The sequence below is a fragment of the Sus scrofa genome, chromosome 5, assembly GCF_000003025.6.
Source record: "Sus scrofa isolate TJ Tabasco breed Duroc chromosome 5, Sscrofa11.1, whole genome shotgun sequence".
Lineage (NCBI taxonomy): Eukaryota > Metazoa > Chordata > Mammalia > Artiodactyla > Suidae > Sus > Sus scrofa.
Window position 1 is genome coordinate 46,513,727 of NC_010447.5, and position 14,502 is coordinate 46,528,228.

The following is a 14,502-nucleotide window of genomic DNA, read 5'->3' on the forward strand; positions in this document are numbered from 1 at the left end:
ATTTTATTTTATTATTATTATTATTTATTTTTTTGTCTTTTTGTCTTTTTAGGGCTACACTCATGGCATATGGAAGTTCCCAGGCTAGGGGTCTGATCGGAGCTATAGCTGCCAGCCTTCGCCAGAGCCACAGCAACGCCAGATCTGAGCCGAGTCTGCAACCTACCCCACAGCTCACAGCAACGTTGGATCCTTAACCCACTGAGCGAGGCCAGGGATTGAACCCACTACCTCATGGTTCCTAGTCGGATCCGTTAACCACTGAGCCACCAGGGGAACTCCAAGGAGCAAATATTTTAGAACAGGGCCAAATAATAATAATAATAATCTATTTCCCTGTGGAAATGAAAAAAAAATTATGAGTTGAATATGCAAAGTACATTAGATAAAAGAATATAACCTAAGATGTCATTGTGAGACCACCTTGGCCAGCTTTTCTCATTTATGTTACCTGCTTGGCCCCTGGGCATCTGTTTTCATTCAATTCATTATTCAAGTTCAATATTCTGCATATATTCAATATTTTAAATATAACGACATTTATAATGATAACATAAATGCCACCTATTTCTTTAAGATTCAAATCAACTGTTAATTCTTCCATGAAACCTTTTCTGATCCCCTAAATTAGGTGGGAAAAAAAAAACCCTCTGTATTTTCAAAGTTTGTCACATTCTGTCATGTATTCACATTTTCATGTGCACACACATGTAATTCCCTCCTTCCCATCTGTAAGCTCCTTGGGGATAGATCCACTGTCCATTTGTTCATTTACTCAAATATTTCTCCTAGCCCTCTGCCAGCCCTGGAGATGCCATGCTGAATAAGGCTTTATGGAGTTTTCACTCTGGGAGATGATATTCGAAGGCTGCCATGGGGGCAGGAGCAGTGCAGATGAAGGTAGCAGACAGAAGGAGCACCTCATGAGACCAGGGAAGATTCCCCAGGGAAAGTGATGCCTAAAGTGAGACTGAAAGCATGTGGAAGGATAACGGGAGTTGGGCAGGAGGAAGGAAAAGGTCCAAGCAGCAGAAAGAGCACAGGAAAAGGTCCATAGGCAAGAGAAATGGGAATGAAAGTAACTTAATATTGGTCAGCCTGGAGGTGGGGTGACAAGAGAGGGAAGAGGCCGAATCATACAGGGCCCTCGACACTCATGTTAAAGAGCTGGTCTTCTCCTGAGAAAACCTGGGAGCCAGGCAAAGGCACTAAGCAAAAGAGTGACGTGGTCAGATCTGGTTTTTGACAAATCACCCTGGCTGAAGTGTACAGAAAAACTGGGTGTGGGAATGTGGCTCAGGATGGGGGAGGAGAGAACACTGGGGGCAGTGACTCTGCAGGTGAAATACAGGTGGTTTACACCACTAGGTTCATGGCACTGGAAGAGAGAACTGGGTAGTTCAGAGATATATTTTGGAAAAAATTTTAAGGAGACTGGACAATTGATTGATCCTTCTTGGAGTCGTCTCCTCATGCCTATTGGAGTAGTGTAGATCCTGTTTACTGAATATATGTTCTTGGAATTTAAAAAAAAAAGCTTCCTGCTTTCAAAGATGTCCATCACAGCGACAAAGTCAAAAGCCCACATTCAAATATGAAATCCACATTTTTCAAGTTGTAAAATCACCTGACAGCAATGAATGAAAAAGTCACTGGGGCTGCTTTTATACAGTCATTATGGTTTTTTCCCCTTTTATTGAGATATAATTGGCATATAATATTGTGTAAGTTTAAAGTGTGCATACTATGTGATGATTTGATACAAGTATATATCCTGAAACGAGTATGACAATAAGGTAAGTTAAACATCTATTACCTCATATAACCATTTTTTTTTTTTTTGGTAGAACATTTAGATTTACTCTCTTAAGAACTTTCAAGTATAGGAGTTTCCGTCGTGGCGCAGCAGAAATGAATCCAACTAGGAACCATGAGGTTGCGGGTTTGATCCCTGGCCTTGCTCAGTGGGTTTTGGATCCAGCGTTGCTTGTAAGCTGTGGTGTAGGTTACAGATGTGGCTCGGATCCTGCTGTGGCTGTGGCATAGGCTGGCAGCAACAGCTCTGCTTAGACCCCTAGCCTGGGAACCTCCATATGTCACAGGTGCAGCCCTAAAAAGCAAAACAACAACAACAAAAAAAACCAGAAAAAACAACTTCCAAGTATATAACAGAGTATTGTTAACCAGAGTCACAGTAATTACAGCTCAGTTACCTCTTCATCTGCTAATCCTTCTTCTTCCATGGCCACTTCTAATTTCTTCTGCCTTTTCAAAGAAAAAAATAATTTACATTTTAATTGTGTTCCTAAGTATTCCCATTTAAGAAATGTGCATTTATTTTTTTTAAGTTTACACTTCAGTTTGCTATGCTAAAGAAGCTTTTCCAGTCGAATCAAAACAATCACTAAGAATAGTGATTAATATATATAAACATAATATGTACACACAAATATTCCTTTCTTAAAAAATAAACCCAGTCCAGATTTAGCTGTCTCATACTAGCCAAATGAAAAATTTACTTCTAAAGCTGCTTAATGAATTGTTAGCCAAGGTGACTCATGTTCTAATACAGAAAACTCTGTTACCCATGTTCAAACGTCCAAAATCACTCACATTTATCAGTGTTTATACTAGATGTGTTTAAAAAGGTAACAATAGTGACTAAACGTAAACATTTCTAAGGTGCATATCCCTGTGCTTGACTCTTGGTTTTAACACTTATTAGCTGATGTCTAAGTCCTTCACCTAAACTCTAAAGTTGATTTCCCCCACTAATCAAGGACAGAGGTTCAATGCAATTAAGAATATTTTACTCTATTCTATTTCTTGGAAAACTGAAAAGTCATATATGCACATAAAAAAAAAAACACATTAATTACCAGAACATTTGGTTTTACAGGAATAGCCAAGTTCAGTCATTCAGTACTTTAAAATGCACCCTTGACTTTACTTAAGCTAAGTGGGGCCGGGGGTTAGGCAGTATGGATGAAGTAGCTAGTAACTAGAGAGATAGCTGTGGTACACATTTTGCAACTCATTTCTAAGCGAATATTGCTATTTTATTTCCACTGTATTGGTACTGGTACCAGGAGAGCTCTTCCTAATTAGTTCTGGAGTGTACCAGAATTAGACTAACTTTCAAAGACTTAGCCAAATGAGTACAAGGGTTGAGGACTGAAACCATCATACAAATGTTTTGGTATTTGTTGTTTATGACAGTCTGTCCAAAAGTAATCTTTCCCTAAACTGCTGTTAAGATCCCCTATTTTTAATGGAAAGTTCCTTTAAAAAATATCTTGGGAGTTCTCGTCGTGGCGCAGTGGTTAACGAATCCGACTAGGAACCATGAGGTTGCGGGTTCGGTCCCTGCCCTTGCTCAGTGGGTTAACGATCCGGCGTTGCCGTGAGCTGTGGTGTGGGTTGCAGACGCGGCTCGGATCCTGCGTTGCTGTGCCTCTGGCGTAGGCCGGTGGCTACAGCTCCGATTCAACCCCTAGCCTGGGAACCTCCATATGCCGCGGGAGTGGCCCAAGAAATAGCAACAACAACAACAAAAGACAAAAAAAAAAAAAAAAAAAAATCTTGGAGTTCCTGTCGTGGCACAGTGGAAACGAATCCAACTAGGAACGATGGGGTTGTGGGTTTGATCCCTGGCCTCGCTCAGTGGGTTAAGGATCCGGCGTTGCTGTGAGCTGTAGTGTAGGTTGCAGATGCAGCTCGGATCCAGCGTTGCTGGGGCTGTGGTGTAGGCCGGCAGCCATCGCTCCAATTAGACCCCTATCCTGGGAACCTCCATATGCCGCGCCCGTGTGGCCCTAAAAAGACAAAAGACAAAATAAATAAATGAATAAATACATATGCGTGTGTGTGTGTGTATATATATAGTTCAGTCACTTCCTTGAGTCTAGTAATAAGCACCCACCTTGGCACTAATCACACTGATTTTTTGTTTACACAGTTATCTTTTGTTGCTATATTATTTGCCCAAGCCCAACCCTTTGAATGGGCTAGGCCAATACTGGATCCTGTGTCTGCCTTTATGCACAGAGCTGCTTGTTCAATGATCTGGGTTTTCTCCTCTGCAGGAAGAATCCACAGAGTGAGAGGACCATTAACCTAGGAGGCACTATCAGTACACAAGCAGATTTATTCTTCTGTCAAATCCCTACTGCCCCCTTTCCTCAATCTGTGTGAAAGCTAAAACTTCAGTAAATCTCCCATCCTTATGAGGAGAGATGCAAGGACTTTCATCCATTTCCAGGCCTAAATAGGAAGACTCACGGACTTTTCCTATACCACTTTAAAAGAGACTTTACCTCTAAATAAGCTTATGCTCTATTCTTACTGGTACTTTATTGGCATTTACTCAATTAGGTAAGCCTTAAAATGTCATGTGTTTTCCTAAAGTATAAGCTTTTAGGAGTTCCCATCGTGGCGCAGCGGTTAATGAATCCAACTAGGAACCATGAGGTTGTGGGTTCGGTCCCTGCCCTTGCTCAGTGGGTTAGCGATCCGGCATTGCCGTGAGCTGTGGTGTAGGTTGCAGACAAGGCTCGGATTCCGCATTGCTGTGGCTCTGGCATAGGCTGGCGGCTACAGCTGCGATTCGACCCCTAGCCTGGGAACCTCCATATGCCGCGGGAGCAGCCCAAGAAATAGCAAAAAAAGACAAAAAAAAAAAAAAAAGCTTTTAGAAAATATAAGCTGATTATTTAACTTCCATGGCACCATAAAGATGAGATTGCTTTTTTCTTTTTAAACAACAGTAGATTCTTTTATTCCTACTTTCCTTTGTTTGGGAACAGAGGGCAAAACAGAATTACTTTAAGGTTTCAGCAATAAAAAGACAATGACCCTTTAAAATTCTGATGAATAATTTAAGTGACTATTGAAAAAATCTAGGGCTTTCCTTCCTTTCTTTTACTTTATTCCATCTCCTTTGATGATCTGACCACTTTCAGAGACATTCATTACATTTACAGTTGACATAGTTTTTTATGTGTCTGGATTTATTTCTCACTTATGGTGCAATTTCTACTTGTGCTTGCTCGTTGGTATTTCAGTTTTTCTTTTTCACTTGCCGCCTTCTGAATTTATTTTTCCCCATCCATTTTTTTCCTTCTATTAGTTTCAAAGTTACAAACTCTATTTTTATTCCTTTAGAGGCTACCCTAAAAATTACGTGTACATTTAATTTGTCAAAGCCTGAAATTAATCAATTTTCCCTAGCTATGTTGTATCCACTATCCACAGAGTCAATGATCCTCTTAAGAATAATTTAATTCCACTTACTTCCCTCCTAACTAAGAGTCTACTACACAAAAACACTTTAATACTTTTTGAAAAAATACATAAGACATTAAAAAAAAAAAGGAGTTCCCATTGTGGCTTAGCTATAATGAACCTGACCAGTATCCAAGAGAACATGGTTCGATCCCTGGCCTCACTCAGTGGGTTAAGAATCCAGTGTGTTGCTGTGAGCTGTGGTGCAGGTCACAGAAGCTGCTCAAATCTGGCATTGCTGTGGCTGTGGCAGAGGCTGGCCCCATATGCCACACTTGTGGCCCTAAAAAGCAAATACATACATACATACGTACATACATACATAAGACATTATCAATACTGCTGGGTTTTTTTTGAGTGAGAATTGCAATTTTTAATTTTTATTATTTATTTATTTATTTAGCTTTTTAGGGCCATATCCATGGCATATGGAGGGTCCAAGGTTAGGTGTCAAATTGGAACTACAGCTGCCAGCCTACGCTACAGTCCAGCAACACAGGATCCGAGTCAAGTCTACAACCTACACCACAGCTCATGGCAACGCCAGATCCTTAACCCACTGAATGAGGCCAGGGATCGAACCTGCAACCTCATGGTTCCTAGTTGGATTCGTTTCCACTGCGCCATGGCAAGATCTCAATTGCTGATTTTTTATACAGTTTTTGTTGAGAATCATTCACATGTTTACAGTTAGATTTTCTGTTTGTGACTATGTTCCCTCCACCTAAGTTAAGTTAAATCTTCTGGAATTTCTGCAGATGGCATATGCTTCATTTAACTTGCCTCTCTCTGTTCCCTTCTCCTTCTTCTCTTCCTTTGGAACTCTGATCAAAGATATGTTTGCTCTCCTCACTGTCCTCCATGTTGCTTAGCTCTCTTTCTTATTTCCTAGTTGACTTCTGAGTAGTTACTTTGGTTTCATTTTCTAGTTCTAATTCTCTCTCCAGCCACATCTAATCAGTTAGACCTGCCCAAAATTATGTTCAAAACCAGATTCTTCCTCTACAGTCCTAGTTCGCTAATTGTGCCACTCTCGGTATGCCCAAGTGTGAGATTTCGGAGCCAGCATTAACTTATTTTTCTTGCACTCCATATTTGGGTAGTTGCTATGTTTTTTCTGTCTTTCTCACTCAGTTCCTCTCTATTATTGCTGTCATAATCCGAAAGCAAGCCTCCTTTCCACTGGCCTGGGCTACAGCACTAGCCTTTCCTGTTCCTAATTCCTCTTCCCACAATCAATTCTGTCCATCACAACTAAAGTAGTCTCCCAGAGAAACACCTGTGACCATTTAAATCTTCTTTTTGAAAGTTTTCAAGGCTCTTTACTGGCATGAGAAAAGCTCCACTAACAAAGCATCCAAAGCTCTCAGGAAATGGTAAAACCCAGCTGGAGCGAAATTAGACAGTGCCTGAAGGGCACTGAAGGTGGTTTCTTCCGCCTCTAATATCCTTCCTCCTGCTCTTTCACCTCTTTCTTCTCCCCTTTCTGCATACATAAACAGTACTCTCCCTTTGGAGCCCCGTTTAAATGTCACCACCATTTATGAAGCCTTCCCAGCTGCCTCTGTCAAAAACAATCTCTCCCATCCTTGCCCTTCCCAAAGGGCATACTTTTCACCCTTTCATGTAATATTTATGTGCATTGTCTCTCTTGCTGTAAGTTTCCTGAAGGCAAAATAACATTTGACTCATTTTTAAAATTCTCCCGTTCCCACTGATATACACACAACACTGTGAATCCTTTTGGGTTAAAGGCAGTTATTCATTAAGCTCCCTTCTAAAAGAAAGTATAAAGGTATGTCAGAATTTCATAGGTAGAAAAGTTTTCTTTAAAACACCAACTGACCTGTGATACAAGTATATGGGTGCACAGGACAAGATACTACTCTATGAAAGTAAAACAAGTAACAAGGTACACTCTCAGGAAACCTAAAGACAGCATACAGGTTTCCACAATATTTGTATTATTAATGGACAGGGTGTTTACTCCCCACCTGCAGCATAACAAGAAAATTATTAACTACACAGAAAATTTTGACCAGCCTTTTCTGTACCTGGTTTCTCTCTCTTCATGCTGTAAAATTAGGTTGCTGTAGAAATTCTCCAGTGTGAGCTTGGCCACAGTCACTCTTTCCCGGGTATGGTTGCTCATAGGAAAGGTGGTAGCAGTAGTCCCTGCCGTCATTGCCATAGTAACAGAAACTAGAACAGAGAGACACAAATTGTTCAGTAGAAAAAAACTTTCTGTCCCTTTAAACAAACTCTAGAAATGGTTAATTTCTACTATGCAAACTTGTCCTCTAACAGTTAAGACGTTTGAGTCTTTTGTATTATGGATTATATGCTAGCAAAGAAAGAGGCACTTCCCCCAAAACAACAAAAGTGAATTCTGTGCTGGCAAAACCAAGGGTAAAGAAGCAGCAGTGGCAATAGACACGTAATACTGACACTTATTTATCAAGGGTCATATTCAATAAGTATTCAAAATAAAGGGTCAATTTATTTTGTATTATTTTACTGATTACTAAATAAAATCCACAAGATTTTGCTAATACTTATGTTCCCAATAAACATAAGTTTAGAAAGAAGCCTCTGCCATGTAAATTCTATGAGTCAAGACGTGTTACCTCAAATATGTACATAAACATCAGTCAACAGCAGTTTTTATGGGGATATGTTTTAGGGAAAAACCACTTTTAGAAACAAGCCCCTTTGGATGGAGTCCATGGATGCCCTATTTCATTTTGAATCCTGTAATAGTGCTATGACGAGGTCTAGTATACTACTCCAGACTGGAAGGCCCATTGCATTTTCAGATGAAACTCAAATGCCTGGAGGAACCAGGTAGGAAACACAAATGTATGAAGCAAGCCAGGTGACAGCAGGGAAGTTTTGTAGCCTTAACTGGACACTGTGTGTCTACTTAAAGCCATTTAAGTGCCAATTTTTAAAAACCACTGGGCCAGTCCAACAAAGTAATGGTTTAAAGAAGATAATGTGGACAATTAGACAAGATGAGAAATGTAGAAAATGACTGCTTCATATGGAGAAACAGACTGATCTTTGGGGGCTCCTACTGGTAGGCACTGACCCAAAAGACTTGCCTACATAGTTCATGTCTGGACTAGAAAAAAACTAGAGTGGCTCCACATAATAAAGAGGTTTTTTGCTTATGCACGTGGAGACAGAGTATCCTAGAGAAGATCCAGGTTGCCAGGGTGGCCATCCAATGCTTCAGTCTTAGCTGAAAACTATTCCTCCAGATCTGCCACCTACTCCCCAGTACCCACTTCTTAATTACATTAAGACACAAACCCCCTGGATATGGACGTGAACTGGACTAGACTCCGGGATAATGGAATGAACCATGTCATTACCAAACAAGTCAAAAACAGGTGGAAAAGCAAACACTTTAACTATAGCAAATTCCCAGCTCTACCATTGCCTTATTGGGTTTATACCTCAATTTACTGCTTGAGCCTCGTTATGTCTAAAACTGCACCAATTACTTTAATATCATAAACTTATTCCTCTGCTGACTATTCTAAATCTTTCTATAATAAGAAAGCTGATAACATAACTTTTTTTTTTTTTTTTGGTCCTCTAAGGGCTGTGAAAGTTCCCAGGCTAGGGGTCGAATCGGAGGTGCAGCCAGCGTCCTACACCACAGCCACAGCCACAGCAACAAGGGATCCGAGCTGAGTCTGCGGTCTACACCACAGCTCATGGCAACACCACATCCTCAACCCACTGACCCACTGAGCAAGGCCAGGGATCGAACCCAATGGATACTAGTCAGGTTCATTACTGCTAAGCTACAACAGGAACTCCCATACTACTTGTTTAAAATTGTTCATAGCGTGTACAACAAGTCAAATTAGCTTAGCAAGATAAACAAGGACAACTCACATCCATGGAGGGCTGGTATCCATCAGGACCTTTAAATCATTGTTTATTCATTGATTTCCCCCTTTTTCCTCTTGAGGATTTAAGACAGTGACACTCCCAGGCATGACTGCAGTTCATCCTCACTGGAGCCCAGTAAAGAAAGGAAGTAAAACTTGGAGAAGTCACACAGCTGGTGAGCCGCAGAGTCCAGCCCCACCCCCGCACTATCTGCAACCTGCCTTTCTGGCCTTATCTGCTGCCCTTCCTCACCACTCACTCTTCTCCCAACATACTTGGCCCTTTTGTGCCTCCAAGCCCTCATGTGACCTATTCCAGAGCCAGTTTCATCCTACCCTCCCTCTGTCTGCAGGAATCCTGCTGATCCTTAACTGCCCAGTTTAGCTGAAGTCTTACAGCGGTGACTTCTCTAATGCTCCCTGCCAACAGAGATGTCTATCTGAAGAGATCAAATGGCATTCTTTCAGGTGTGTTCTCTACCATTTCTAACAACGTATCCCAGGTACCGGTGCTGATCATTTCATCTGCTGATCTCATCAGGCAAGAACTTTTCCTGCTCCATTTTTGAGTATGCATCAAAATAGCACTGCATTGGACACGTAGTAGGTATTAGTGAATGAATGAGTCCATCGATCAAAAGGGGTGGGGGTGGAAGGAGAGTTGAAAGAATTAGCAAAAAACTGCCTCTACAGGTTGGCAACTGTGGAAAAAGAAATTTACTGAAACTAGGAGTCAGATATGCAGAGATTTAAAGCAGGTCCTGCTGCTAACTGATCACATGGATTTATTCAAATCACCAGAACACTATGAACTCAAGTCACTTTTCCCCTAGAAAGGACCGACAGAGTTCACTCTGCCTAGTTCACAGGCTGGGTCTAAGGCCATCTAAGATAACATAGAGCAAAGCCACAATAGTTTATACAAATGAAAGACATTATTTTAGGCACCTAGTTTAATTTTTTACATGTTAAATGCTTTAATAATAATGAGAGCTACTTTTTAAACATTAATAAACATAAGTTCAAAAGTTATCCTGGTCAAGTGATTTTCAAGCTCTAAGCTAGTCTTCTGGAATGCTACCAAAAGCAAAGTTGCCACACCATCTTTGGAAATCTCAGAATCACTCAGTTCATGTTCTAAGTCCCAGGATCAGATGTAGAGGAGGAGTCAAAGGAAGGAAAGGAGGAAAAGGGATGGTATAGAGCAAACATCCCAAATCATGTTTGCTAATTGGGATTTGAGGGTTTATTTGGCAGGGAGCAGGGAGCTGAAGAAGGTAGACTGGAAGTTGAGGAAATCAAATAAATTTAGGAAATCCAGATTATACAAAGTTTCTCATTGCAAGACTTGCCAGCAACATTAATATGTTAATATGTATCCTAAATCCTCACAAGGGGGATAGGTATACAATATGTAGTAGTATTCTAGGGACCCTGCTTTAGGGATCTAAAATTTAAATCCATAGATAGATACCTTCAAATACCAGTTTGAAAAAAAAAAGTGTCACATTTTTTCAGTATTTGAAGTGGGGGGGGGGCAGGACTTAGAAATCCCAACAAAGAATAAATATTTAGGGATTTTAGAATACTTTCTGATTTGTACAGAATATCTGTAGCTGATATGGAATTTTCACATTGGTTTGCCAATCTGCAGGAGGGAAAAAGGTCAAGACCCAACCATACTGGTCCAAGGTCTATATTTTCCTTTCACAAAGTGAGTGGTGAAAAACCTAACAAAACTTTTTATAATGTCCCTTGAAAAAAGGACAAAGAAGTAACACATCTGTAATGCCTGTAGAAATCAGAAAGAAAAATGAATGATGAACTCAGGGTGTGGCCTTGGATGGCAGCTGACAGGCTGCCAAGGGGCCTCGCCGCAGAACAGGCTGCCCTGCTCTGTCTGCCAAGGAGCAAGGTCTGGCCTTGAGCTGCCAGTGTTCCACAGCAATTGAATTCTGGAAACTACTTTATCCTCACAAAGTTCACAAGAGACTGATGCGTAAGACATATGGGCAATTTACTGATTTAGATGATAAGAAAGTGAGGAACATGAAACAGATACTTGCATCTTTGGAAAAAGCACACTGTCCTTATAGGCAAGCTGCGTGTAAAAATTTAAGACTGCTTGGTGAGCAGGGCACCAAAACAAAGAGAACTGTTATTCAATGTAACTGTTTATTGGCATAAGGATAAGGTGAAATCTTAAAAAAAAAAAAAAAAAAGAAGAAGATTGATCACTATCTTGCCCAGGACACCTCTGCCCACTTCAAAGTAGTTAGAGGAGATGGCCAGTATTAAGTCCTGCTGATGATATAAAATTGAGGGGCTATGAGTGGGCAGAAATATTACTGTGCAAGAATTTTTTTTGAAATTTCTTAGGGGGAAATTTTTGTGAAATAAGAAAAAAAAATGTTAGGGAATTGAAAACAATTCCAAACAACAGAAATTGTTTGCATTAACAATTACAGAAATAAATATGAAACTGTTTTAGATAAAAATTCATGACTTAGGTCTTTACCCCACATAAAGACATAATCAGATTATAACTCCAAAATCCAGAAATGGATATAAAGTAATGAAAAACAATTTCCAAAGGCCATATAATTTTACCATAATCACTATGTTCTTTCCATCCTAGTTATGAGACATACACGCAAGCATGGATGCCTTGTTTAAAAACCAAATCAGAGCAAAACCTATACCTATTCACCCTTGCAATGAAAGTATTAGGGGATCATTGACTGAAACCACCCACCTTGGCCAGGCCTGCTAAAAGCTGCTTCCATGAGTTGTCTCACAACAGGACACCCTGATAAGGAATGGGGTCCCCCTAAAGACTAACCTGGAGGATTTGGGAGGGGCCAGTAAGAGGGAGGAGACCACCGACCTTTCAGGATCCTTGGCACTGGAATCCATCTTGAATGAGAGCAGAACATGCCAAGGTGTCTACAGCCATACCACCCTAAATGAACTTGATCTCATCGGAATGTGCCACCGGGTCTACAGCCATGCCACCCTAAATGCACCTGATCTCTATCAGAACATGCCACCGAAAAGGACCATGGGCCAGACCAAGCATGGGCTGAGCAAGACAAGTGGCCACAGACAACCCGGGAACTAACCCCATTCCCATAAATCCTAAGGCTGGAAACCAGGTGACAGAGCAGTTCTCCTGGGTTCCCTTACCCTGCTGCTCTCTGCCCAGGCTCCCTTTCCCAATAAAGTCTTTTGCTTTGTCAGCACATGCGTTTCCTCGGACAATTCCTTTCCAAGTGTTAGACATGAGCCCTGGAAGGGGTCCCCCTTCCTGCAACAAAAGTACCACAGCACCTGGCAAAATTATGAGCACACAGCAGACATTCTGTAAATGATAGTAAGTAACTGAAATCAAATTGAATGGATTTTAAATTATATGTTTCACATCTAAGAATTTCCTTTTCATTAAAAAACAACAGAATCATTTAGTGTTATGTTAACCTTCAGAGAGACAAATTTTACCTGAGAGATACAACTGCAGGAAAAGCCAAAAAGCCTACCTTTAGTCTTGATTAAATAATATCTTCTAGAGTTTAGCTAAAAGACCAAGAAAAAAAGTATTACTCTCGTACCAGACACAAATAAGCTTTATAAAATTCAAATTAAACAAAACAGAAGTGACTAAATTATTACAAAGCAAGATCTGGATGACTGGCACTTATTATATTGCAAATTTATTCCTTTAATGGATTTCACACTGTTCTTTGTCTTTTATTAAAGCCCTTTCTTTAGCCAGAAAAAGAACAGGATATAATTTGCAAGTCTAGAATTCCTGGACTGATAAAAACAACACTAGGTGCCCTTGAATTTCCTGTTCACGTGTTTTCTCTAGACTCCCCTATTCATTAATGGAGACACTACCAATCGTTAAGTCCAACATTCTTTCCTTTATTGAGCCTGAGGAAAGGAGATAACAAAACTGGCACTCAGGCCATCTATAAATAGATGTGGTGTCTCCAAACATTTACCATCAAATTTCTAAAATAGGAAAACAGAGCTGCTCACCTGACTGGTAAAATAACACCATTTGACCAGTGATTTCACCTCAGTTTTCACATACTACATTTCAGAGGACAAAATATCCTTGATGCCTTCAGTATAAAACTTTTCCTAAATTCATCATTAGTTGCGAGCACAGTGTCTGGGACAACAACAGGTCCTCAGTTTAGACTTGTATCTGCTGGGTCCCTAATGACAACAGAGCAACCACAGCTTCTTTCCTCTCTGGGGTATGACCCAAAAAGCAAGAAATTCAGTCAAGTGAGAGTTCAAGTCCCAGCACTAACTTTTACTAGTTGCATTATTTCCAACCAACATTTAGTACAGATATACACAACTGGCCAGCACTGCACAAAGCACTGAGAACACACAGATTGAAAAAATACAGCTCCTGCCCTTTGGGAGTTTACAATCCTAATGGGACACAAAGAAAGGAAGAATCAGCTCTCCAAGGACAAGTGTAGTCAGAAGTTTAAGAGGGGAGGAAGCACCTGAACTGAATCTTGCTGGAGGTGTGTGTGTGGGGGGGCGGGCAGTTCACAAGTCAGAAGCACAGGGCAGAGGAGGAAGAGGTGTTAAGGGCATGAAATCAACCGACACACTTAAGTGTAGAGGATGGTTTGAGTATATTTGCTGATAGCCAAAGATGAAGGTGGAAAGTCAGCTAGGAATCATGATAAAATTCCTTTTCTGTCACGTTAAAAAACTATCCTGCGTATAAAAAAAAGAGAGTCACTCAAGGCGTTCAATAAAGTGAAGAACGAACAGCCAATAAGGAACATTTACTGAGCGCTTACCCAAGTAGCAAGAACTCTTCTAAAAATGTTACATGTTTTAATGCATTTAATCCTCCTAACCACCCCTAAAATCCTATTTGATTGGCACTTCAGATATATTACACCAGAAGAGGGTGGATGGCAAAAAGGCAGAGAGTAGATTAAGCTGGAAGATGTAAATCAGGTTAGGGGGACTCAATAATAAAGTCAGGGTTACAAACTAGTGGTCATATTTTGTGCAACTTGCACTGTGATTCAGAAATTGGAAGATTTCATGTAAAAATCCAGACTTCTGCTTCCTCTCAAAAAATCCAATCTGTAAAATATGAGCCCATATTCCTGTTGCAAGTGGACAGCAAGGATAGAGAAGCAGCCGCTCCCTTGCAACTCTCCATCCTGCCTGGGTCCGCCAACTTTCTTCCCTCAGGGTCAGTCTCCTTAACTCATTTTATTACCAGCCTGCTTCCGGCAAGCATCTGAGATTACAGTCCTCAGTTTAATAA

General features: G+C 40.6%; 1 protein-coding gene across 6 annotated transcripts in view; it reads right to left on the reverse strand.

Moving 5' to 3' along the window:
- Positions 1-14,502, reverse strand: part of STK38L (serine/threonine kinase 38 like) — an 83,736-nt gene that overhangs the window by 22,746 nt on the left and 46,488 nt on the right. For 4 of the 6 annotated variants that reach the window (XM_021092164.1, XM_021092163.1, XM_021092160.1 and 1 more), the window contains 2 exons: positions 7,338-7,485; positions 2,214-2,265 (listed from right to left, as the gene is read on the reverse strand). In XM_021092164.1, coding sequence (XP_020947823.1) covers positions 2,214-2,265; positions 7,338-7,474 — 189 coding nt within the window. In that variant the 5' untranslated portion in view covers positions 7,475-7,485. Of the gene's footprint in view, positions 1-2,213; positions 2,266-7,337; positions 7,486-9,192; positions 9,321-12,724; positions 12,762-14,502 lie in introns of those variants that run through there. The other 2 variants (XM_003126421.5, XM_021092162.1) reach the window with 2 other exon arrangements.